Source organism: Heterodontus francisci, chromosome 24 (genome assembly GCF_036365525.1).
Source record: "Heterodontus francisci isolate sHetFra1 chromosome 24, sHetFra1.hap1, whole genome shotgun sequence".
Taxonomy (NCBI): domain Eukaryota; kingdom Metazoa; phylum Chordata; class Chondrichthyes; order Heterodontiformes; family Heterodontidae; genus Heterodontus; species Heterodontus francisci.
The window spans coordinates 33,965,392-33,991,470 of record NC_090394.1 but is presented as its reverse complement, the minus strand read 5'-3'; the positions used below and the strand labels follow the sequence as shown (position 1 = coordinate 33,991,470).

Genomic DNA, 26,079 nt, shown 5'->3' with positions numbered 1-26,079 from the left:
CCTCTTCTCTTTGAAATCGTGTTATGGGATCTTTTGCATCCACGTGAGAGACTGGATGGCACCTCACTTTAACATCTCATCTGAAAGACAGTACCTTCGACAGTGCAGCACTCCCTCAGTATTGCACTGTACTGTCAGCCTAGATTTTTGTGTACAAATCTCTGGAGTGGAACTTGAACCCACAATCTTCTAATTCAGAGGCCAGAGTGCTACCCGCTGAGCCACAACTGACGGTGAAGGAGTGTCTTGAAGGAGGAGAGAGAGGTATAGAGACAGAGTTTTAGCAAAGGAATTCTAGAGCTTAGGGCCTAGGAAGCTGAAGGCACAACCAACGGTGAAACAATGAAAATGCATCAGAGCCAGAATGGGAGGTGCACAGGTATTTTGGAGCATTGTAGGGCTGGAGGAGTTTATAGAGATAGGGAGGGGTGAGGCTGTGGAACGATTTGAAAACAAGGCTGAGAATTTTAAAATCAAAGCACAAAAGAAAAGAAACCCTATTGAGTGAAAATGGAAGTAAACAAAGACCATAAAGGGTTTATTTTTAAGTTGTATCTTTGGATCACTGGATTGGAAAATTTTACCCATCTTGACCTCTAATTCCATTTTAGTATTGGTGTAGATTGGAACTGAATTGTGATGTGTACAATGTCAGTCTTGTATTATGGAGTCTTCCTGTCTCAGCAAAGTGTGTATTTCAGTATGGACTACTGGATTGAGAACCTTTATGGTTTTTAACCTGTTGACTGTCAGAGCCACCCTTCGTAAAAAAAACTTTTTTTGCAGCAAGTGAAAGTGGTAACGTACTGCTTTTGGATGCTTGTAGTTTGATTCCTGGGAAAGCAACCTTTCTTTAATAATCTTACAAAAAAATATTTTCTACAACGTTTAATAAAATGCAGTGTCCCACAGAAGGTGTGATACATTTCCATCTGCCATAGCCCTACACCATTTACATGTTAGCAGAAACCATGATAGATCCTTCACCATTCGCTGGTTCAGGGAATTTTTCTATTTAAAAACAGTGCCAACCATCTGCACTATATTTTAAACTGACAAGCAGATCCATGCCAACTAACATGACAAGGTACTGCACACATCATTTGATGTTGTACTTTAGATCAAGAAAAACTGCTGCGATAGTTTCTTAAGGAAGAAACATTACCTTTTTCCCAATAAAATCATATGCACTGTCTGAAATAAATCATCTAAATGAGTTGGAGGAGATTCAGTATCAGGTCAGTAGCTTATCATAATGGTGAAGACACGTAGCCGATCCAGTATTATTGCTGGGATGTTTTACTGCATTTGAATTGTTGGTTGACAGAATATTCAATTACAAAAGCTAACTGTTTGAAGGAAGCTTACATTTATCAGAATATAATTGGCATGTTGACAGCCCTCCTGTCACTGTCGCGCAACTGGAATGTGTTTAAGAAGACTGAGAACTAATAAAATGTATGGAAAACTCTAGCTTTTTTTTAATATATAGCTTGTCTCCCTCCCGAGCCAGGATTGCTGACTTGGAATCGAACCTGGTCTGTGTGGCTGGTCTAATGCATGCTAAGCCATCTTTAAGGGCATCTATTCTTAGCCGCATGTGATCCCTCCAAAAATAATCATGACAATATAAAGTTCTTGCTGCAATTGTAAATGACTAAATAGTGCACTAAAGAAAGAAAATCCATTTATGTAACACTTTTTCATGTTCCTGGTAATGCCCCAAAGGGCAAACGTACAGCATTATAACGTTTTAACATGCTGTGACTATGGTGTGTAAGCAGATGCAGCAGCCATCTTGCACCCAGTGAGCTCCTACAAACCATGTACAGTGAAAGTAAATAAAAGCAAATCCATTCCAACTAACATGACAAAGTACTGCAGGTGCTGGAAATCTGAAATGAAAACCAGAAATTCTGGAACTACACAGCAGGTCTGGCAGCATCTGTGAAGAGAGAAGCAGAGTTAACATTTCTGGTCAGTGACCGTTCATCAGAACTCCGTGTACAATGAAGGACCAGCTTTCCTACCTTTTTGATGTTTTGGTTGAGGGAGGAATATTAGATTAGAGATACAGCACTGAAACAGGCCCTTCGGCCCACCGAGTCTGTGCCGAACATCAACCACCCATTTATACTAATCCTACACTAATCCCATATTCCTACCAAACATCCCCACCTGTCCCTATATTTCCCTACCACCTACCTATACTAGTGACAATTTATAATGGCCAATTTACCTATCAACCTGCAAGTCTTTTGGCTTGTGGGCGGAAACCGGAGCACCCGGAGAAAACCCACGCAGACACAGGGAGAACTTACAAACTCCACACAGGCAGTACCCGGAATCGAACCCGGGTCCCTGGAGCTGTGAGGCTGCGGTGCTAGGTACTGAGGGAATTCCATGCTTTCTGAATAGTACCTTGGGATTTTTTTAACATTTGCCTGAGCCACTGGAATAGGCAGAAGGGGCCCAGATTTAATGTGTCATCCGAGAGATGCCATCTGTGAAATGTAGTACCTCCTCACTGCCAGTGTAATTTAAAGGAAGTGAAAAGGTGATTGGCAAGCGTTTTGTTCTTGCCATTTTCATATTTTGGCTAGAACCACCTTCCCCAGACAGGAATATAGTGGAATAAAAGCAAAATACTGCGGATGCTGGAAATCTGAAATAAAAACAAGAAATGCTGGAAATACTCAGCAGGTCTGGCAGCATCTGTGGAGCGAGAAGCAGAGTTAACGTTTCGGGTCAGTGACCTTTCTTCGGAACGTAATATAGTGGGGTCGATTTTCCCTCCCTTTCCCTAGTTTTAACAGGATGGTAGCAGGGTGCGATGGGGTAGATTGCCTTATCACCCCATTAACACCAGTAATGCAGCTGGCTTCATTTTGAAAGAGCACAAAATGCCTCCCCGTTTCAGGTGATGGACCCCTGTTTAGTATGGAAATCGGAGGTCTTTTTACAGCATATCACAGATTTCCATTTCTATTTGGAACTAGACTGTTCCATGGGTGATGGAACTGAAGAGGCGTCACTCTGGACCAAGTCTCCTGGGACCTGTATCGTGCCTGCCAAATTTAAAATGGCAGAGGGACAGTGGGCTGCTTTGCCGCCAGAATATTCGATGCAAAGCGTGTTGGTCTAATCAGTCGATCAAAAGTCAAAGTAGAGCCCCCAGTTCCTCTTTAAAGATGCATGTTGCCACGTATTTCAAAGAGTAGAACAAAGAGGTTTTCTTCCAATGTTCTCTGCATACAGTGGTATTCACTGTAATCGTTGGTTAAAGTTTGGTGTTGAGATGCAGCTACAGTCAGTTATTTAGTGCCAGCAGTATGTGATGCATTTGAGAAGCTTTTAAAAGTGGAATGATTGTAATTTGTATTACGGAGCTGCTTTCAGGTGCCTCCCTTCCTCCGTGTGTTTTGTGTGTGTGTGTCTCTCCTTTCTCTCCCCTTTTTGTCTCTCTCTTTGTCTCTCTCTCCTTTTTCTCTCCCTTTTTCTCTCCCTTTTTCTCTCTCTCTCTCTCTGTCTCTCTGTCTCCCGCTCTCTCCCGCTCTCTCTCTCTCCCGCTCTTGCAGTAAGTTGCTTGCGGGCTCACAGCGTACAAATGCTTCCTGCTTGGAAAAAAGTGGCATAGAACACAGTCTTTGATTTTCTCTTACAACCTTGACGTAGGGCACTAACAGCATTGCTGTTTTTGTTTGTATGGCAAAAGTAAGCGTTTTCACTGTGGCTGTCCGTCTTGCTGTATTGAACAGAACTTGATATTGCTCTAATTTTGACAGGACTGTTACAGATCAAGTCAGTTAAACTCGCCATGAATCTAGACTCCCAGCAGACCATCCTCACCATCTCAATGTCGATCTCCAAACCTCACACATGAAATGACATTCTCATTTTACCACATTGTCCTGTTGGATCCCAAAATGGCATGGGATCAAATTAAGGCTGTAAGCTTGTGTCATTACAGTTATGATTAAGGATTAGCTTTAACCATGGCAACCGTGGCATTTTGCCGTTATGTAAGTCAGAATGGTCTTAACAAAAATTCTGTCGAACTGATTTTGTTATAGCAAGCTGCACTACTTGAAGGTTACGAAGTATTTTTATATTCAAAAAGACCCAGTGATATTTTATTACTTGTTCTGTGCTGAAAATGTAGGAGCACTGGACAGTTGATGGATCAGTCATTTTGCAGTGTGTTTTATGGGGCGGAGGATGGGTTGAGTCTCTTGATGCCTGTGTTGACCTATTGCGTGAGAGATCACGTGTTCTGTGGTTAACTTTATCTCAACTTTAAAACTCATATAAAAATTTTCATGTGAAGAAATAAAAATAAATCTGGGGTCTGAAAATCAAATGAGGACCAGCAACAATGTAGGGAAAATGTCTGTCATTAGCAGCAGGGTCATGTTGGGAACCTCCAGTGTTTTAATAGAAAATTGCTGTGTTTGAATGGGTTTCTGCATAAAGCTTGTTTGATATTTACCCTTTTTATGGCCTTTCTGATGTGCTATTCAAATTTGATTAACTGATTACTGCTTGAGCATGTTGTGTAATTTCCTCAATTGAGCTATTAAAACCCTTCCCAGTATTGCAGACAAATACACAATTCTGAGGTTTTGCAACACAATTTTACTGCAAGTCTTCCAACTTTAGATACCAGGTACTTGAATGGTACATGGGACCTCCCAAAAGCAATGCAGTTTTAAAATCCTTACTTTACAGTGAAAGGAATTTGGGTTTAAAGCTGAGCAGCTTTTTTTGCACTCTTGGCATGGCCAATAGGTGGAAGCTCAGTAGGCGTCATGAGCTTGCAGAATGAAATGCGATGGAGGAAGATTTCCACCTTCCATCAGGAAACGAGCTGAAATATGACAACCCTGGCTACTATCAAGAAAATCAACTCCTGTTTATGGCTGGCTGCCAATTTTATTACATGAAGCAAATATCAGAAACACAAACGTTTAGCAATTCAAAACTAACTACCTCTTTGTACCATGAGAAAATGATCAAAAATTTATTTGGCTGATTCTTATTTGTAAAACAAATGCATTGTCTCTTCCCCCACCTCTTTTTATTAACTTCCAATTCTCTGATCTGATCGAGCTCCTGTTAGGAGGTCTGTGATAGCAGTCTAGGATGATCTGCTCTACAGATATTTTACTTCATTTGCACAATGCTGCGTCCTGAAGAAACGCGTCACGATTGGGCTCAAATCCTTTTGCTCCATCTATGTTGGAGCATTTATAAGTTGCATCACGCAGCAGATTGAGATTTATGTTTGAACTGTTTCTAATGCATTTTATGCAGAAACTAAAATGTTTTTAATCGTTATCCATGTGGTTTAATTGCAGAATTTTGTGGTGGAAGCTGATGATTTGGTGCCCATCAATGAACTAGGCCGAGGAGCATATGGAGTGGTGGAGAAAGTCCGGCACACACCCAGCGGAACCATAATGGCTGTGAAGGTACTGACCATGAGCCTTTTTGCTAAAGTTCGATATTTTTATGGAAGCTTTAGGGCATAATCTTAAAATTAGAGCCAGGCCATTCAGGAGTGAAATCAGGAAGCACTTTTTCTCAGAAATGTGAAACTCTCTCCCCAACATGCTGTTTGAAATTTTCAAGTCTGATATCGATACATTTTGTTTTGTAATGGTATCAATGATATGAAGCAAATGGCATTGAGGTACAGATCAACTGTGATCTAACTGGTTGAACAGACTTGAGGGGCTGAATGGTCTATTCCTGTTCTTGTGTTGAGGAAGTGGAGTAGAATTTTTTTGTTTAAATGTCCAGAGGATCAACTGAGAGGTTTATATTTCCCTTTCATAAACCCAATTTTTCATTCCTGTCCTGTGTTTGCATTCTTGTTTTGCTCAGAACATAAATAGCTTATTCTACATCTTACACAACCTATTTAAAGTGGTCCATAATATTGATTCTACAAGAATTTTGGTCAGTCTGGGTTTGTTTTGCATGTAACAGCTAAAAATGCAAATGAAGGCTTTTAATGTACTTTCACAGTCTCCAGTTTCTTGATTTGGCTTTTTTAAAACTGACATATGGCATGAATTAATCTAAATAGATTAATCAAAAGCTTAAAACCTCTGTCAGATTAAGTATAGGGGACTCTTGATTCTCATTGGTTGGGGGAGGGGCTTCTCCATTATGGTGGATAGTTGAGGTGCCACGATATCTACATTTTAGTCTTTCAGATCCAAGTTTTTGCATTTTCATTTTACTTTCCCTTTTCATGCTTTCTGTGGTCACCATTTGTTCCCATTTCAATTTTTTAATCTCACTTATACTTTTTGCTTTGCTTTGCCCTGTTTTCTATATGTTCTGAACTCTTTCCTGGTATAACAGAAATTCTGAATATGTTTTAAATTGTGCTGCTGTATTGTATGAAGTTCTGGTTTCATGTTTGTCTCTGCCAATTTATTAAATAACTCTGGATGCCATCTAGTGGTGTGGAAATAGAGTTCCTTGCAATGTGCTAGCAATCACGACAATCTCACTAAAGGCCTACTTGGGTACAAAATTGAAACCCTTCCCAGGCCTGACACGAATATTGCAATAAATTTAATGATATCAAACATGTTATTGTGCTCTACCTTGTCCAAATGGTAATATTTGTGATCCTGTTCATCTGTTCCGACAGCAGGCTATTCCTGCAGATTGAGTTGTGGGGAATCACGGGTAAGCCTGATCCCATGAGTTCCCAGAGGCAGCACTGTCCGACCCGACCCGAATACTGGACTCTGAATATAGACCTCGACCTGACCCGAATCCGACACATGTAGTTGGGTTTGGGTCGGGTAGCCAGGCTTTAAGTCTCAACAAAAATGCAATCATGAGATGTTCAGGACATAGGATGGGACCTATAGTTTCCAATTCATTACTGCTGTTTTGCATTATGTGAGCAATAATATATTTTTTAAAAATCAACAAATGCATCTAGTTAGCATTGAGCAGTTCTGATTAATAGTGCTCTTTCAGTCTGCAGAATGCTACACTACTGTGAAGTGCATGGTTCTTTTTTATTTATTTAGAGATACAACACTGAAACAGGCCCTTAGGCCCACCGAGTCTGTGCCAATCAACAACCAACCATTTATACTAATCCTACATTAATCCCATATTCCCTACCACATCCCCACCATTCTCCTACCACCTATCTACACTGGGGGCAATTTACGATAGCCAATTTACCTATCAACCTGCAAGTCATTGGCTGTGGGAGGAAACCGGAGCACCCGGCGGAAACCCACGCGGTCACAGGGAGAACTTGCAAACTCCGCACAGGCAGTACCCAGAACTGAACCTGGGTCGCTGGAGCTGTGAGGCTGCGGTGCTAACCACTGCGCCACTGTGCTGCCCCCACTAGGCTAATGTGTAATGTTTTAGTTACCAGAACACATTGCAGTTCAGGTATTGTTAACCAACCTCTATTTTAATTACACCACTCAAAAATATATTGAGTTTCCCAGGGAGGAGATGTGAAATTTATTTACATAGCAAGTTATGTTCTGGAATGCACTGTCTGAAAGGGTGGTGAAAGTAGATTCAATAGTAACTTTCAAAAGGGAAGTGTATAAATCACCACCCCCGCCCCCAACCCCCCTCTTCTGTTTAAGGGCACTGCAGAATCATGTAGAAAAAATAAATATTTGAATCAAATCTTTGAGGAAGGATCCCCTTTTATGGGCCCAACTAGGTGACTTGTACAATGCCGTTCTAGATTTTGTATTTTATTGTCTCATTTGAGTCATTGCATTCAACCAATTTCAGATGGTATTTGGTGTTTTGGTTATACTTGTATCAAAAGTTCTCTGTAGAAAATTAGCCTGCACCCTAATGTGCAATAGGTACCTACTTCCTGTGCCTCTGAATCTTTGCTAATAGTCCTTGATAGGGAAGGGTGGGTTAACCCTGATTTATGGTTTCTCTCATCGGCATTTCAGGGATAACCCCAGCATTTTGATCTCCAAACTCACAATGGCATCAACTCCTCACCAGTGAGTTTTGAATATGGTAAGCCTACTGACTTGGTTTTGTTGTGAGTTGGCAGTAAGCTGAACCTTTTTGCTGCTGATTTGTTTTTGAACTCTGTCACAAGAAGCTTCTTTTATAGGCACTGAAGTAACGCTGTGTGCAGTTATGGCCTTGTCAACTCTGACCCTTCTGTGCTGGAGGTTCTTGGGAATCAGGCACTAAACAACTTTCACGGTTTATTGTGTTTCTCTACACTGGGGAAATACTCCAAAACTGGCAAGTGCCATTGGAAGACAGCTTAATTTGGACACAGAGCCAAACGTGAGTCGTGCCTCTTTATTGAGCAAAAGTGCAGTGGCACTAAATCTGACTGCCATGTCAAGGCCTCATAGCCAGCTTGAATCTGTAATTGACCATTTGCAGGTTACACACTTGTGATGAGCCAGGCGCCATCTCGTGTAGATATTTTGAATTTCCCAATTGGTGCATAAATGTTTGCCCGTTTATACTTTTGAGTGCTTTTCTGAGTTGCAGCTTGTACCTTGCAGACTCAATTTGCAAGGATTCATTGTTGGGGAGGGGAAAGGATCAGTATCCCCCACTGTGATTTGTCTATCTTCATTTTCAGCTGGAGAGACACGAGGGGAAAACCAGACTTTCATTTATATAGTGCCTTTCATAACCTCAAAGTGCTTTACTTTGACTGAACTACTTTTGAAGTGTATTCACTGTTGTAATGAAAGAAGCACGGCAGCCAATTTGCACACAGCAAGGTTCCATGAACAGCAATGTGATCATGACCAGATAATCTGTTTTAGTGATGTGAGTTGAGGGATACATTTTGACCAGGGCACTAGGGAGAGTGCCCCTGCTCTTCCTCTAAATTCTAGGGTTAGTTATTAGTGCACATTCTGAAGTTTTACTAAACAACTATTTTTTTCAACAATTTATTTGCAATAAAGAAGTAAGAAATCTACAAATGGATATGGATAGATTAGGTAAATGGGCCAAAATTTGGCAGATGGAGTTTAACGTGGATAAGGGTGAGGTTATCCATTTTGGTTGGAAGAATAGAAAGACAAATTATTATCTAAATAGAGAAACTTCAGAGTGCTTCGGTGCAGAGGGATCTGGGTGTCCTCATGCATGAATCACAGAAAGTTAGTTTGCAGGTACAGCAGGTGATAAGGAAGGCAAATGGAATTCAAATGGAATTTTGGCATTTATTGCTGAAGGAATAGAGTATAAAAGTAGGGAAGTGTTGCTACAACTGTACAAGGCGTTAATGAGACTGCACCTGGAGTATTGCGTACAGTTTTGGTCCCCTTACTTGAGAAAGGATGTCGTTGCATTGGAGGCAGTTCAGAGGAGGTTCACTAGATTGATTCCAGAGATGGCGGGGGTGGGGGGAGCTTGTCTTATGAAGAGAGATTGAGCAGTTTAGGCCTTTACTCTCGAGTTTAGAAGAGTGAGAGATGATCTAATTGAGGTATATAAGATGATTAAGGGGATTGACAAAGTAGACATAGAGAGGATGTTTCCTCTTGTGGGGCAATCTAGAACGAGAGGTCATGGTTTTAGGATAAGGAGTAGCAGATTTAAAACCGAGATGAGGAGAAATTACTTCTCTCAAAGGGTCGTGCATCTGTGGAATTCACTACCCTAGAATGCGGTGGATGCCGGGACATTGGGTAAATTTAAGGAGGAGATAGACAGATTTTTAATTAGAAATGTATTGAAGGGTTATGGAGAACGGGCAGGAAGGTGGTGTTGAGGCCGAGATGAGATCAGCCATGATCGTATTGAATGGCGGAGCAAGTTCGAGGGGCTGAATTGCCTACTCCTGCTCCTAGTTCTTATGTTCTTATATTCCTACTAACTTTGCTCCAATTTCTTTTGTAGAATATGCTCAATATAATGTTCAAAGCATATGACAAAGGAAATTTTTTTCTTTGTTCTTGAGATGTAAGCATCACTGGCCAGGCCAGCATTTATTGCCCATCCCTAATAGCCATTGAGAAGGTGGTGGTGAGTCACCTTTTTGAATTGCTGCAGTCCATATGGTGTAGGTACAGCCACAGTGCTGTTGGGGAGGAAGTTCCAGGATTTTGACCCAGTGAAGTGAACATATATAATATTTCCAAGTCGGGATGGTGTGTGACTTGGAGGGAACTTGCAGGTGGTGGTGTTCCCATGCGTCTGCTGCCCTTGTCTTTTTAGCTGGTAGAGGTTGTGGGTTTGGAAGGTGCCTTGGAAGGACCCTTGGCAAGTTGCTGCAATGCATCTTGTAGATGGTACACGCTGCTGCCACTGTGTGCCAGTGGTGGATGGGGTGCTGACCATGCGGGTTGCTTTGTCTTGGATGGTGTCAGGCTTCCTGAGTGGTGCTGGAGCTGCACTTATCGAGGCAAGTGGAGAGTATTGTATCATGCTCCTGACTTGTGCCTTGTAGGTGGTGGACAGGCTTTGGGGAATCAGGAGGTGAATTACTCATGCAGAATTCCCAGCCTCCGACCTGCTCTTGTAACCACAGTATTTATATAGATGGTCCAGTTAAGCTTCTGATAACCACCAGGCTGTTGATGCTGGAGTATTCAGTGATGGTAATGCCATTGAATGTCAAGGGGAGATGGTTAGATTTGCTCTTGTATTTCTTTCTCTAGCTGTAAAAACAGTGTTAGCGGTACTCAGTTGTAGCATTCTTGCCTCTGAGTCAAACAGTTGTGGGTTTGAGTCCCACCCCAGAGACTTGAGCACAAAATCTAGGCTGACACTCTAGTGTAGTGCTGAGGGAATGCTGCACTGTTGGAGGTACTGTCCTTTGGTTGAGACATTAAACCAAGACCCCAGCTGCGCTCAGATAGGCTAAAAAGAAAATTCCATAGTATTTTTGGAGAAGAGCAGAGGGGTTCTCCCGAGTGTCTGAACCAATATTTATCAGTCAACCATATCACCAAAACAGCTTATTTGATCGTTATCACATTGCTGTCCATGGGAGGTTACTGTGCGAAAAGTTGGCTGCCACGGTGTCTATATATTATAATGGCAAGATATCTATGCTGCTCTAATTATGGGCTCTTGTACATCCCCGATTTTAACCGCTCCACCATTGGTGGCCCCGCCTTCAGTTGCCTGAGTCCTAAACTCTGGCGTACTCTCCCTACACCTCTCCACCTGGCTTTACTCCTTTTAAGACACTCCTTGAAACCTAGCTCTTTGACCAAGCTTTTGGTCATCTGACCTAATATTTCCTTTTGTGGCTCAGTGTCCAACTTTGCTTTATAATGCTCCTCTCAAGCGCCTTGGGACGTTTTATTACTTTAAAGGTGCTATATAAATTTAAGGGTTTTTTTGCTGTTGCTTTTACTTCAGAAGTACTTAATTGTCTGTGCTTTGGGATATCTGGAGGTCATGAAAAGTTCTATATTAATGCAAGATTTTTTTTGTGCCATGTCCATGCCCATCAGTTCCAGCTCAGGGTCACTGGAGAACAATCAGGAGCAGGATTTGTAGAAAATTTTGTCTCTTCCCTAGCCCAGCAGTGTTGTGGCCACTTGTCCTCTTTCTGCCCTTGGCTAAGATTGAGTTGCTCACCAACTGACATACATGTCCACTAAATCCATCAGGGAGGACTGGAATAAAGCCGTTTAAACATGCATATTTTGTCTTTTTGTTTTTCAGAGAATCCGGGCAACTGTGAACAGCCAGGAACAGAAGCGATTGCTAATGGACCTCGATATCTCAATGAGAACTGTTGATTGTTTCTACACAGTAACATTCTATGGAGCTCTGTTTCGAGAGGTAGTGAGAAATGTTTCATGAAGATTTTGCGGGAGGAGAATGCGTTTTTTTAAAATTGCAACCTTTTAAGCTTGAAAATGGAGGTTGAGAATCTTATAGGTCACTCAAATCATCACCTTTCAAGAGGAGGAAAAATAGATCTCGATGAGTTTACTTTGACTTTAATGATTGATGTCTACTCTGACATGGGAATGAAGGGCAATCTTTGAATCAAAATAATGTTTTACTTCATACTTTATAATGAATGCATCAGGCAATCTGATATTTCATAGTTGACACCATCTCAGTACTCTTGAATGCCACATTGCTCACAGTGCTTTATTGAGCCTTCTCAAAACCCCAGCACCATTACATTTCTATTTTTCATTATTATTGCAAAATTAACTTTAGCACAAGTACTAATATGTTTGCCAATCTTTTCCTGATGGGGTTTTGATTCTCCAAAGTTGAATCCAGCCAGACTCTGGTTTAGTTGGAGCTGAGTTTTCACCTGCACTGTTTAGCCCTGGCTAGGCATGTTCTGTGGCTGGGAGCTGGTACAAAACTTCTCATTGTTCTAGAAGCTTTTTATTTGACTCTATTTCAAATTTCAGTCATTTTGTTTCAGGTTTTAAGAAATTTAGTTCCAATTTTAGTCAAGTTTTTTTGCAATTTTTCCCCACAATATATGATAAATGCTATTTTGAATTGATGCAATTAAATACCTCAATTTAAAAATTCTCACCCCTGTTTTAAATATTGGGTCAAAAATCTAAAATTTCCTTTCTGTATTTTATTTAACTTTTTTTTTTAGGAATATATTAACTTTTTGCCCTCCTAATCGCTCCTCCTTTGGCTTGGTGTTCCATTTCCGCAGTGCCTTGGGTGTTTTCTTCTCCCTTAAAGGTACTATATAAATCTAAGTTTTGCTTTTTGTAGACACAGCAGTTTTCCATGTCAAAAGAGTAGTTGGCATCAACTGTAATCTGTTGGACACATGGAGCTAAAAGTTTGAATGGAGGGAATAACAACTTATTTAAATAGCACCTTTTAACATAGTAAAGAGTTCCAAGGCGTTTCACAGGCTCATTATAAAACAAAATTTGGCACTAAGCCACATCAGGGGACATTAAGACAGGCAGGGACAAAGAGGTAGGTTTTAAGGAACATCTGAAAGGAGGAGAGGGAGGTAGAAGGGTGGAAGGGTTTCGGGAGGGAATTCCAGAGCTTGGGTTCTACGTAGCTGAAGGCATGGCTGCCAGTGGTGAAGGGATTAAAATTAGGAATGTTAAAGAACAAAGAAAATTACAACACAGGAATAGGCCCTTCGGCCCTCCAAGCCTACGCCGATCCAAATCCTCTATCTAAACCTGTCGCCTATTTTCTAAAGGTCTGTATCTCTTTACTTCCTGCCCATTCATGTATCTGTCTAGATACATCTTAAAAGACGCTATCGTGCCTGCGTCTACCACCTCCACTGGCAATGCGTTCCAGGCACCCACCACTCTCTGCGTAAAGAACTTTCCACGCATTTTTCCCCTCTCACTTTGAACTCGTGTCCCCTTGTAATTGAATCCCCCACTCTGGGGGGAAAAAGCTTCTTGCTATCCACCCTGTCTATACCTCTCATGATTTTGTACACCTCAATCAGGTCCCCCCCTCAACCACGGTCTTTCTAATGAAAATAATCCTAATCTACTCAACCTCTCTTCATAGCTAGCGCCCTCCATACCAGGCAACATCCTGGTGAACCTCGTCTGCACGCTCTCCAAAGCATCCACATCCTTTTGGTAATGTGGCAACCAGAACTGCACGCAGTATTCCAAATGTGGCCGAACCAAAGTCCTATACAACTGTAACATGACCTGCCAACTCTTGTACTCAATACCCCGTCCGATGAAGGAAAGCATGCCGTATGCCTTCTTGACCACTCTATTGACCTGCGTTGCCACCTTCAGGGAACAATGGACCTGAACACCCAAATCTCTCTGTACATCAATTTTCCCCAGGACTTTTCCATTTACTGTATAGTTCACTCTTGAATTGGATCTTCCAAAATGCATCACCTCGCATTTGCCCTGATTGAACTCCATCTGCCATTTCTCTGCCCAACTCTCCAATCTATCTATATTCTGCTGTATTCTCTGACAGTCCCCTTCACTATCTGCTACTCCACCAATCTTAGTGTCGTCTGCAAACTTGCTAATCAGACCACCTATACTTTCCTCCAAATCATTTATGTATATCACAAACAACAGTGGTCCCAGCACGGATCCCTGTGGAACACCACTGGTCACACGTCTCCATTTTGAGAAACTCCCTTCCACTGCTACTCTCTGTCTCCTGTTGCCCAGCCAGTTCTTTATCCATCTAGCTACTACATCTTGGACCCCATGCGCCTTCACTTTCTCCATCAGCCTACCATGGGGAACCTTATCAAACGCCTTACTGAAGTCCATGTATATGACATCGACAGCCCTTCCCTCATCAATCAACTTTGTCACTTCCTCAAAGAATTCTATTAAGTTGGTAAGACATGACCTTCCCTGCACAAAACCATGTTGCCTATCACTGATAAGCCCATTTTCTTCCAAATGGGAATAGATCTTATCCCTCAGTATCTTCTCCAGCAGCTTCCCGACCACTGACGTCAGGCTCACCGGTCTATAATTACCTGGATTATCCCTGTTACCCTTCTTAAACAAGGGGACAACATTAGCAATTCTCCAGTCCTCCGGGACCTCACCCGTGTTTAAGGATGTTGCAAAGATATCTGTTAAGGCCCCAGCTATTTCCTCTCTCGCTTCCCACAGTAACCTGGGATAGATCCCATGCGGACCTGGGGACTTGTCCACCTTAATGCCTTTTAAAATACCCAACACTTCCTCCCTCCTTATGCCGACTTGACCTAGAGTAATCAAACATCTGTCCCTAACCTCAACATCCGTCATGTCCCTCTCCTCGGTGAATACCGATGCAAAGTACTCGTTTAGAATCTCACCCATTTTCTCTGACTCCACGCATAACTTTCCTCCTTTGTCCTTGAGTGGGCCAATCCTTTCTCTAGTTACCCTCTTGCTCCTTATATATGAATAAAAGGCTTTGGGATTTTCCTTAACCCTGTTTGCTAAAGATATTTCATGACCCCTTTTAGCCCTCTTAATTCCTCGTTTCAGATTGCGCCGACAATCCCGATATTCTTTCAAAGCTTTGTCTTTCTTCAGTCGCCTAGACCTTATGTATGCTTCCTTTTTCCTCTTAGCTAGTCTCACAATTTCACCTGTCATCCATGGTTCCCTAATCTTGCCATTTCTACCCCTCATTTTCACAGGAACATGTCTCTCCTGCACGCTAATCAACCTCTCTTTAAAAGCCTCCCACATATCAAATGTGGATTTACCTTCAAACAGCTGCTCCCAATCTACATTCCCCAGCTCCTGCCGAATTTTGGTATAGTTGGCCTTCCCCCAATTTAGCACTCTTCCTTTAGGACCACTCTCGTCTTTGTCCATGAGTATTCTAAAACTTACGGAATTGTGATCACTATTCCCAAAGTAGTCCCCTACTGAAACGTCAACCACCTGGCCCGGCTCATTCTCCAACACCAGGTCCAGTATGGCCCCTTCCCGAGTTGGACTACTTACATACTGCTCGAGAAAACCCTCCTAGATGCTCCTTACAAATTCTGCTCCATCTAGACCTCTAACACTAAGTGAATCCCAGTCAATGTTGCGAAAATTAAAATCTCCTATCACCACCACCCTGTTGCTCCTACATCTTTCCATAATCTGTTTACATATTTGTACCTCTATCTCACGCTCGCTGTTGGGAGGCCTGTAGTACAGCCCCAACATTGTTACCGCACCCTTCCTATTTTTGAGTTCTGCCCATATTGCCTCACAGCTCGAGTCCTCCATAGTGCCTTCCTTCAGCACAGCTGTGATATCCTCTTTGACCAGTAATGCAACTCCTCCACCCCTTTTACCTTCCTCTCTATCCCGCCTGAAGCATCGGTATCCTGGGATATTTAGTTGCCAATCATGCCCTTCCCTTAACAAAGTCTCAGTGATAGCAATAACATCATACTCCCAGGTACTAATCCAAGCCCTAAGTTCATCTGCCTTACCTACTACACTTCTTGCATTAAAACAAATACACCTCAGACCAGAATTGGAGGAGCGCAGATATCTGAGGGATGTAGGGCTGGAGGAGATCAGAGATAGGGAGGGGCAAGGCCATGGAGGGCTTTAAAAACAGAGGTGAGAATTTTTAAATTGAGGTATTTAATTGCATCAATTCAAAATAGCATTTATCATATATTGTGGGGTTAGCAGATGATTAATCAGCAAGAGGATTTTTTTTCCTTTGTCTTCAGATGGATGCCTTTGGTTCATTACAGTACTAAGTGCACCCTTGCGCGTGCATTGGGATTGGTTTCAAGATTACTTTCTTGATAATGAGTTAACAGCTGGTCTAATGAGGATAAAGTGCTGTTTGATATTATCAACTGGCTATTCTCACAGCAATGTGCTGTAGTCAGGAGATGAATGAATGTGATAATAAAAGCAAAATAATGTGGAGAGAGAAGCAGAGTTAACTCTTCAGGTCAGTGACCCTTCAGCAGAACTGGCAAATGTTAGAAATATAATAGGTTTTAAGCAAATAAAGTGGGGTTGGGGCAAGAGATAACAAAAGGCAAGGTGCTGATGGGACAGAGGGTCACAGAGAATAACTGACCAGAAGGTCATGGAGCAAAGGCAAAAGGTATGTTAATGATGTGCTGGAAGACAAAGCGTTTGTGCAGATGAATGAATGTGGCCTGGCTGCACAAAGCTGTGTAACACTTGGCTAATTGTTTAGCTGATACTTAAGCTACATAAATTGTTATGATCGAGGTGGGAGGAGTGCACTGTTTGTTCTAGTTCCACTTCTCCACGGGTCACAACATATGTTTACATTTTTTCTCACTTCCGAGACGGTCAGTCATAGACTCAATTTTTATCCCAGAATAAAACACACCAACCTAATAAACAACAAAATTATCAGTTTATTATAAAACTAGTCTTAACCAGTATTGAAGTAAAGCATATAGACACAGGTTGAAATATCACAGTTCCCTTTTTACCTTAGCCCCCTCACTCTCTCTCTCACACACACACACACACACACACACTGTTAATTGGGGAAGGGGGGGAGGCGGGGAAGGGATTTTTGTTTTTAGCGCTTTATTACAGACAAAATAAAACACTTGGGCTGAATACTTGCTCATTCTTGAAGAAACAGCAGATGAGATATGTTGTGTTCCAAAACTGGCATACAGTCTGGCCTCGAGTACATGTTGACATGTCACTGAGATCTTTTAGAACAGTTCCTTTCTAGCGGCGTTGAGAATTAATTTAGCCGGCTTTTCTTTCAAAGTCAGGAGACCAGATGAGTTGACACAGTGGACTTCTCGGGGTATTTTAGAGAGGTGCTGGAAAGCTGAGTTGGGTTGTGGTTTTCTCTCCTTCCTTTACATAAACTTTGGGGTTTTCAAAGAGGGTTAACATTTCTTCAATCTTTCAAAAATGAATCCCCCCAAAAAATTAACAAAACAGAGACACTTTCGTAACAAAATTAACTGTGTAACCAGCATAGCTCTCCTGAAGCAACCTGTATTCATTTTAATGAAATGTTCTACATGAGCTTCTCATTAGCACTACACAAGTGTTTTTTTTTACTGCCATCTCTTAATCTTTGTCTTCAAAAGCCACATAAAGACTTTAGACAAGTTATTAATGAGGCTTCTCGCTCTAGTGCCATATTAATATCACAGAACATGGAATCAAAGTACAACGTAAAAGGAGGTCTTTCGGCTCACCATGCCTGTGCTGGCTCTTTAAAGAACTATCCAATTAGTCCCACTCCTCCACTCTTTCTCCAAAGCCCTCCACATTTCTTTTTCGAGTATACATCCAATTTCCTTCTGAAAGTTACTATTAAATCTGCTTGTCTCCCTTTTGCTTCGTTTACCAATTATCTTAAACTGTGCCTTCTGGTTACTGATCCTCCTGCCAGTGGAAACAATTTCTCCTTATTTACTCTCATCAGAACCCCTCAAATATCTTCAAGAAAGAAAACCTTGCATTTTTATGGCACCTTTCATAACCTCAGGACGCCTCAAAGTGCTTTATAGCCAGAGCACTACTTTTGAAGTGTAGTCACTGTTGTAATGTTGGAAATGTGGCAGCCAATTTGCCGCAGCAAGGTCCCATAAACAGAAATGTGATGATGACCAGATAATCTGTTTAAAGTGGTGTTGATTGAGGGATAAATGTCGGTCAGGACATCAGGGAAAACTCCCCTGCTCTTCCTTGAAATAGTGCTATGGGATCTTTATCAACCACCTGACAGGATAAATGACTCATTTGAAAGATGGCACTTCTGACAGTGCAGCACTCCCTCAGTGCTGCACTGGTGTTTGACTAGATTTTGTGCTAAGTCCCTAAATGGTTTTATAAATAATTTTCTTTAATCCAGTGACTGGAGATTTGAATTTATATTTTTTAAATAAATTTTAAAAGTAACAAATGAAAGATGACTCTGCTAGCAGCTTAAGATGTCCACCTAATTTACACCACTGTATCCTATATTGCAAGCCCTGGGAGGGGGACAAAATATCTGCTCATCTCAGCAAGAACCAAGACCCAGTAAGTTTAAGGGAACTGCCTGTTCTTTTTAGCTAATTACCATGAGGGAGTTGTATAGTATGCTAGTTAGGCCGCAGCTGGAGTATTGTGTACAGTTCTGGTCGGCACACTATAGGAAGGATGTGATTGCACTGGAGAAGTTGCAGAGGAGATTCACCAGGATGTTGCCTGGGCTGGAGCATTTCAGCTATGAAGAGAGACTGGATAGGCTAGGGTTGTTTTCCTTAGAGCAGAGAAGGCTGAGGGGGGACCTGATTGAGGTATACAAAATTATGAGGAGCGTAGATAGGAAGAAACATTTTCCCTTAGCAGAGGTATCAATAACCAGGGGGCATAGATTTAAGTAAGGGGCAGGAGGTTTAGAGTGGATTTGAGGAAACAATTTTCACCCAGAGGGTGTTTGGAAACTGGAACCCGCTGCCTGAAGAGGCAGGAACCCTCACAACATTTAAGAAATATTTAGATGAGCACTTGAAACGCCATAACATACAAGGCTACGGGCCAAGTGCTGGAAAATGGGATTAGAATAGATAGGTGCTTGATGGCTGGCGCAGATGCGATGGGCCTGTTTCTGTGCTGTAGAACTATGATTACGCTAGAATCACTGGGTGACTGTCATGTGACAAGCACCCCCCCCCCCCCAATTGTTTTAAGCTCGTGTTTCTCTGCAGCAAGGAGAAGCGTATGGATTCTGACACGTGCAGACCCAAGTGGGAGTCCCTTCGCTCTCTCCATTTCAGCTTGCAAGCTACGAACCCTGCCTGTTGACTGACCACCTCTGCCTACTCCAGCTACAATAAGAAACCTTTGGAGGAAATCATCCGCATCACTGTCTCCAAGAGACCCACCGAATCTGTCATCTATTTCTTCAAACTAAAAGCCTCCGGACCACTGAATTCAGCTAGAAGCCAGCTGAATCACCAAACTCCACAGACTCTGTATACTTTAACTCGACCAATCTACCCTTCTCCACTCAGTAACCTATGTGTGTGTGTGTGTGAAAGTTGGCATGTAGTTTATTTTAATTAGTTCTGTTTAAGTACAATAAAGTTGACCTCTTGTTAAACTCAAGAAAATCTGTCCAGTTGATTCTTGTTGTGATCATAGCAAGGAAGTAATTATATAATTGACACCCCAGATAGTAGAAAAAAGCAAAGGCTGTGCTATATCAATATGTTAAAATGATATTCCAGATGGGAAGGGGACAAACAAGCACAGGTCTGTCAGGCAGTCAGGAAAGAGGAGGGCAAAAGGGACAGTGAGAACAAGTTAGAGGGATGCCTAGAGGATTCCCAAATCGAACCCCCATCGTCCAGATAGCTAACATTGAAATGTTCGGGAAATTAGACACCATACTCTCCTATTTAAACGCAGAACAGAGAGAACACCTAACAAGGCTGCTCACAACATTTAAAGGGATCTGCAGAGACAAACCAGGGTGCACAACCTCAACCCTACACGATATGGATTTAGGAGAGACCCCTCCCATAAAACAAAATCCCTATCGCCTATGTTCCAGGAAACTGACCCATTTTGGGGAGAAAATTCAGTTGTTGCTGGAGCACAAGCTGATTGAGCCCAGTCAGAGCAGTTGGAGTTCCCCAGTTATGCTGGAGCCCAAATCTAATGGCTCAACAAGGCTCTGCATTGTTTACAGAAAGATTAATGCAGTGACCAGAGCTAATTCCTTGCCTGGAATACTATAGATAGAGTAGGAAATGCCACCTACATGACCAAAGTAGACTTGTTAAAAGGGTATAGGCAGGTTCCTTTGACCACCACGCTAAAGAGATCTCGGCTTTTGTCACCCCCAGATGGCTTATTCCAGTGTCCTTTGGATTAAGAAATGCCCCAGCCATCTTCCAAAGGGTGAACCAGGTAGTAGCTGGCCTGCCCAACTGTGTAGTGTACCTGGATGATCTGTTAGTGTACAATGACACCTGGGGGGAACCACCTAGACCAGTTAAAATCCCGCTTACGAATGTTACAGTTGACTGACCTAGTGACAAATCTTGCAAAGAGTGAGTTCGCTAAAGCTCAAGTAACCTACCTAGGGCACATTGTGGGTTAAGGATGAGTGCTGCCCTGAGACGCAAAGGTACAGACGCTGATAGATTTTCCCATCCCATGACCAAATGGGAAGTAGTGCGATTTTTGAGTATGTGTGTTTTACCGCAAGTTTGTCCCAAACTTCAGCACTATAACCACCCCACTGACAGACTTGTTACAGAAAAAAGCAAAGGTAGTCTGGTCAGGGAGGTGCCAAAGAGCTTTCGAGAAGCTGAAAGCCATCCTAACCAACGAACTGGTGCTGACAGCTCCAAACTTTAACAAACCATTTGAAGTGATAGTTGATGCTAGTGACCAAGGGGTAGGTGCTGTCCTGCTCCAAGATGATGAGTTAGGCATTGAGAGACCAGTTGGGTATTTCTCCAGAATATTAAATAACATCAAAGGAGATACCCTACTGTGGAGAAGGAAGCCCTTGGACTGCTGCTGGCTCTCAAACACTTTGAGGTATAGGTCCAAAATGGATACAGAGAGACCGTAGCTTATACCAACCACAATCCTTTGACCTTTATGGAGAAATTCAAAACCCAGAATGCAAGGCTTTTTCAGTGGAGCCTGCTTTTGCAATTTTACCACCTAAAGATTATCCACATTGCAGGGAAAAACAATGTGATAGCCACGCTTTATTTAGAGTCTAGCTCAGCGCAGAATCATCCCAGATTTAAAAAATATAGAACCAGAGCCTAGCTATGACCGTGTGAGACTGATGAGTGAGTGTTTGCGGATGAGTGTGTGTGTACAGTTTCTTTGTAATTTGTGACCTCATAGTGAAATGCTCCTGTCACATTTCATTTCGCATGGTGAGGTGTCACACCAACGTGCTTTGTTGAATGATTTTCTTTAATCCACTGACTGGAGATCTGAAGTTTCTTTTTTAAAGAAATTTGAGAGAACAGTTGAAAGATGACTTTGCTAACAGCTTAAGATAGCCATCTAATTTACAACACTATCCTATATTGCAAGGCCCAGGAGGGAGATGAAATATCTGCTCATACCAGCAAGAACCAGGAAGTTTAAGGGAACTACCTATTCTTTTTAGCTAACTACCCCATGCTTGAATCACTGGGTGTCTGTCATGTGGCAAGCCCCCCTCCCTCCGTTGGTACGTGCAGACCCAAGTGGGTCCCTCTCCTTCCCCTCTCCATTCCAGCTTGCAAGCTACGAACCCTGCCTGTTGACTGACCACCTCTGCATACTCCGGCGACAATCAGAAACCTTTGGAGGAAATCATCCATGTCACTGTCTCCAAGAGACTCACCGAATCTGTCATCATTCTCTTCAAACTAAAAGCCTCAGGACCACCGAATTCTACTGGAAGCCAGCCGAATCACCAAACTCCACAGACTGTATACCCTTTTATATGGACTCTAATTTGACTAATCTACTCTTCCCCACTCTGTAACCCTATTTGTTTGTGTGTGTGTGAACCTCTAGTGTGTGTGCGCTTGTGAAAGTTGGCGCATAGTTTATTATTTTAATTAGTTTGGTTAAGTACAATAAAGTTAACCTCTTTGTTAAACTCAAGAAAACCTGTCCGTCTGATTCTTGTTATGATCACAGCAAGTAAGTAATTAAACACCTACTGAATTGGCCACTATATCCACTTTTTAAAAAATAATTAAGCCTGTTGTGGTCAAACAAGAGAGAGAAAAGAGGGAAGCCCTTTGACGACTCTTCACTTGAACGTAGCAATGTTAAATGTAAGTTAAAGATATTAGTGTCTTGTACACTTTAGATTATAAATTTCTTCAGACTGTTGAAGGAAGTAGAAGCTCAGCTCAACTTTTTTAAACGATTCATTTCTTCAGTGTTTCCACCACAGGATCAAGCTGGACTCTTAGGCTAAGGCTTGCCATGCAGTTGGAGAACAACAAAGCCTTCCCCTACCAACCCTTTGAATCTCAGTGGTTGTTTATTCAATGTAGCAGAAAAAGTAATGTAAAAACCTTAAGATGTTTGTGTTGGTTCTAGTGTTAGTAATTTATTTTTTTGGTGATCCTGTTTTCTAATTTCAGGGTGATGTGTGGATATGTATGGAACTACTGGACACCTCACTGGACAAATTTTACAAAAAAGTGATCGAGAAAGGGAAAACATTTCCTGAGGACATTTTGGGAAAAGTAGCTGTGTCTGTAAGTTTGATGCTGTGATGGATGCTGAATTCACTGTCCAATTAACCATTGAATCTAGAGACCCACATTGGTGTCACAATGGCTCTTTGGTAGGCCTAGGTAATTCTGTTTGCCAACTTGATCAATGCATTTTACTCCAATGATTGACTCATTTATTTTATTTTAAAACAGTTAAATAAGTACACTTGTGGATCTTTCACATGTAAATCAATAAATGTCTTTAGTGTTTGGCTTGCATGGTTTCCTGTGGCACCTGTGTTCCACATTGAATATAGATTGATATATGCTGAGCAGTTCTGATTTTTCTTGCATCTCCTAAAGCTATTTTTTGGCAATGAATTTTGTGTTGATCAAGGTACTAGGGAATAGAACGTCCAGTTCTTCCTTTTCTTTTGAAAAGGGTCAGCCAGGCATCTAAGAACAATAAGACTTATTAGCATGTTTAACAGTCTTCAACCCAAGCTATTGAGAATTTTACAATGTACAGTATCTGTTTTCCTAATGCAAGAAAATTACAGATAAGGAAGGGACTTTTCAATTTAAATTTGAACCTATGGGGCTCGATAATAACTTGAAGTCGGGAAGAGAGCCGCAGAAGGAGGGGAAGATTTGTGGACAGGATATCCGTAAGTAAGGGTTTCCCATAGATCCTGCTGAATTTAATAGCAAGATCTGTTTTAAATCTGTTCAACAGGCTTCCCAGGCTGGTTGTCTGTCTAGCTGGGAAGCAGATGGCAGGGCAGTCTGACATCACAGGGAGGGCAGGGGACAGGATATCGAATATCACAGTGGGATGATCAGCCTTCTCCATCAGAATGGCTCAGTTTCACATTGAGTCACTGGAAAAGCTCTAACATTACTAGCCAGGTTCACTAGACTGGTTCCTGGGAGGAGGAAATTCTCCTATGAGGAGAGCTTGAGTAGAATAGGCCTATATTCTCTGACGTTTAGAAGAATGAGAAGTGATCTAATTTATTTATTTAGAGATACAGCACTGAAACAGGCCCTTCGGCCCACTGAGTCTGTGCTGACCATCAACCACCCATTTATACTAATCCTACATTAATCCCATATTCTGACCACCTACCTACACTATTGGCAATTTACAATTGCCAATTTACCTATCAACCTGCAAGTCTTTTCCTCCCCCTGTGGGCGGAAACCCACACGGTCACAGGGAGAACTTGCTAACTCTGCACAGGCAGTACCCAGAATCGAACCCGGGTCGCTGGAGCTGTGAGGCTGCGGTGCTAACCACTGCGCCACTGTTAAGGGCCTTAACAGGGTAGTTGCTGAGAAAATGTTTCCCAGGCTGGGGAATCTAGAACACGGGGTCACAATCTCAGAATAAGGGGTTGACCATTTAGGACTGAGATGAGGAGCAATTTCTTCACTCAAAGGGTTGTGAATCTTTGGAGAGTTGTGGATACTCAGTCATTGATAGATTTTTGAGTATGAAGGGAATTGAGGGATATGGGGATAGTGCAGGAAGGTGGAGTTGAGGTAGAAGATCAGCCATGATCTTGTTGAATGGCATAGCAGGCTAAAACAGTGAAACGGCCTATTCTCGCTTCTATTCCTTTATCTTCTTTCAGTTCTTAGCACCGCATTCTAAGCAACAAAGCTAACCAGCCCAGCAGGTACATATCATGCAATATTTTTAACTCTGCTGGTTATTACCTGTCAAAAAGTACAGTTTATTAACATCTTGTCGAGTAAATCCAGTCAAAAAAATCAGTTAAAATTAATTTGCAAGCTGTAGTTAGATAATATCTAGATCCAGCATGATTTGGAACAAAGTGCTGCCAGGTTACTGTTGAGAATTTCAACACAAGGTAGCTTGGATGTGTCAGGCTCTCCTGGGAATTGCTTGAGTTTAGAGGTGAAATGCTAACTTGGCAGCTGGGTTATGTAATTGGCTGATGAAGGGTCACTGACCTGAAACGTTAACTCTGCTTCTCTCTCCACAGATGCTGCCAGACCTGCTGGGTATCTCCAGCATTTTTTTTATTTCAGATTTCCAGTATCTGCAGTATTTTGCTTTTATATATAATTGGCTGTTGTGTTTGTGCGTTTGAGCATCTTGGAAGATGGTTTCCTCAACTTGCTATTTATTTGTGGCTAAACAGCGGATGCATGTATAAAAGAATTAATTTGCCAACACAGAATTGCAACGGCATGTATCTGAGCTCATCTTGCATAGAACTTCCTGTGCATTACAGCAGTGCCTCGTGTCTTGTGTGTCATACCATTTTGGAACTGCAGAGTAATGGCATACATGAAACTGCATTTGAAATAGTTCTGCCAGTGCCTGTGTTCGTCTGAATTTTTAGGATGTAAATAGAATACTGGTCATTTTCTTCTTACAAAATTTATATTTCACATGTCAAGCATTTTAAAACCGGTTACTGGGTCACTAAACCCATTAGCTGCTTTTTCATGAAAACAGAAAGCTTCAGGGCTAATTTTGACTTTGTGTGATGGTGTAAAATAGGTCTTAAGGAACCAGCAGTCTGTTTTAAGGGGGAAGCCACTTAGGACAGAGATGAGGAGAAATTTCTTTACTCAGAGGGTTGTGAATCTTTGGAATTCTCGCCCCCAGAGGGCTGTGGAAGCTCAGTCATTGAGTATGTTTAAAGCAGAGAGTGACAGATTTCTAAATACAAATGACATAAGAGGATAGTGTGGGAAAAGGCATTGAAGTGGAAGATCAGCCATGATCATATTGAATGGTGGGGCAGCCTCGATGGGCTGAATGGCCTACTGCTGCTCCTATGTTCTACATCTTGCTCGATGACTTCACCGGATTAAAAAATAGGCTGCCAATTTGTTATCACTTGTTTTACACTACCGCATGGTCAAATTACCCCCTTGCTCTGTTGTTTACCCACCCTCCTTTTACCCCTTCTATTTAGCGTTGCAAAAATCCCACTGTACTCGTCTCACCTTTGCATCAGCTGTTTAAATGGATACTTGGTACACCTAACAAGCATTAGTCTGCTTTATTTAGTGTGAGACCATATTGTTTGGCCTGTTCACGCAGGTGGCACGATGCATATTTTAATGTACCTACTGATATCACCCTATCAGGTGAAAGACAGTTTTCCTTCTACCACTCAAAAATGAAAAGTCATTCAGCAAATCCATAATTACTCATCAATTGCCAACAAACACAGAAAAATGTAAGCCATAAATTCTGCACTACAATGACACAAGTTCTCCGGTTGTGACGACTACCATTGCTTGTGGTGCAAGTGCTGGATGCCTGTACTTATCTACTAAAATGGAAGGGTGTGTTTAAGGGATAGAAAGAGGAAAAACTGCAAAGGCTGGATGTTTTAAGTGAACCAGAACATACTGGAAATACACAACAGATCCATCAGGACCTCAAAAGAGAAACGATGACT

At 41.9% G+C, this 26,079-nt stretch overlaps 1 protein-coding gene across 3 annotated transcripts in view; it reads left to right on the top strand.

Moving 5' to 3' along the window:
• The window catches only part of LOC137383287 (dual specificity mitogen-activated protein kinase kinase 3-like), a 148,394-nt gene that overhangs the window by 100,217 nt on the left and 22,098 nt on the right, over positions 1–26,079 (top strand). For all 3 annotated transcript variants that reach the window (XM_068055864.1, XM_068055862.1, XM_068055863.1), the window contains 3 exons: positions 5,358–5,471; positions 11,683–11,802; positions 22,556–22,672. In XM_068055864.1, the coding sequence (XP_067911965.1) occupies positions 5,358–5,471; positions 11,683–11,802; positions 22,556–22,672 (351 nt within the window). The remainder of the gene's footprint in view (positions 1–5,357; positions 5,472–11,682; positions 11,803–22,555; positions 22,673–26,079) is intronic.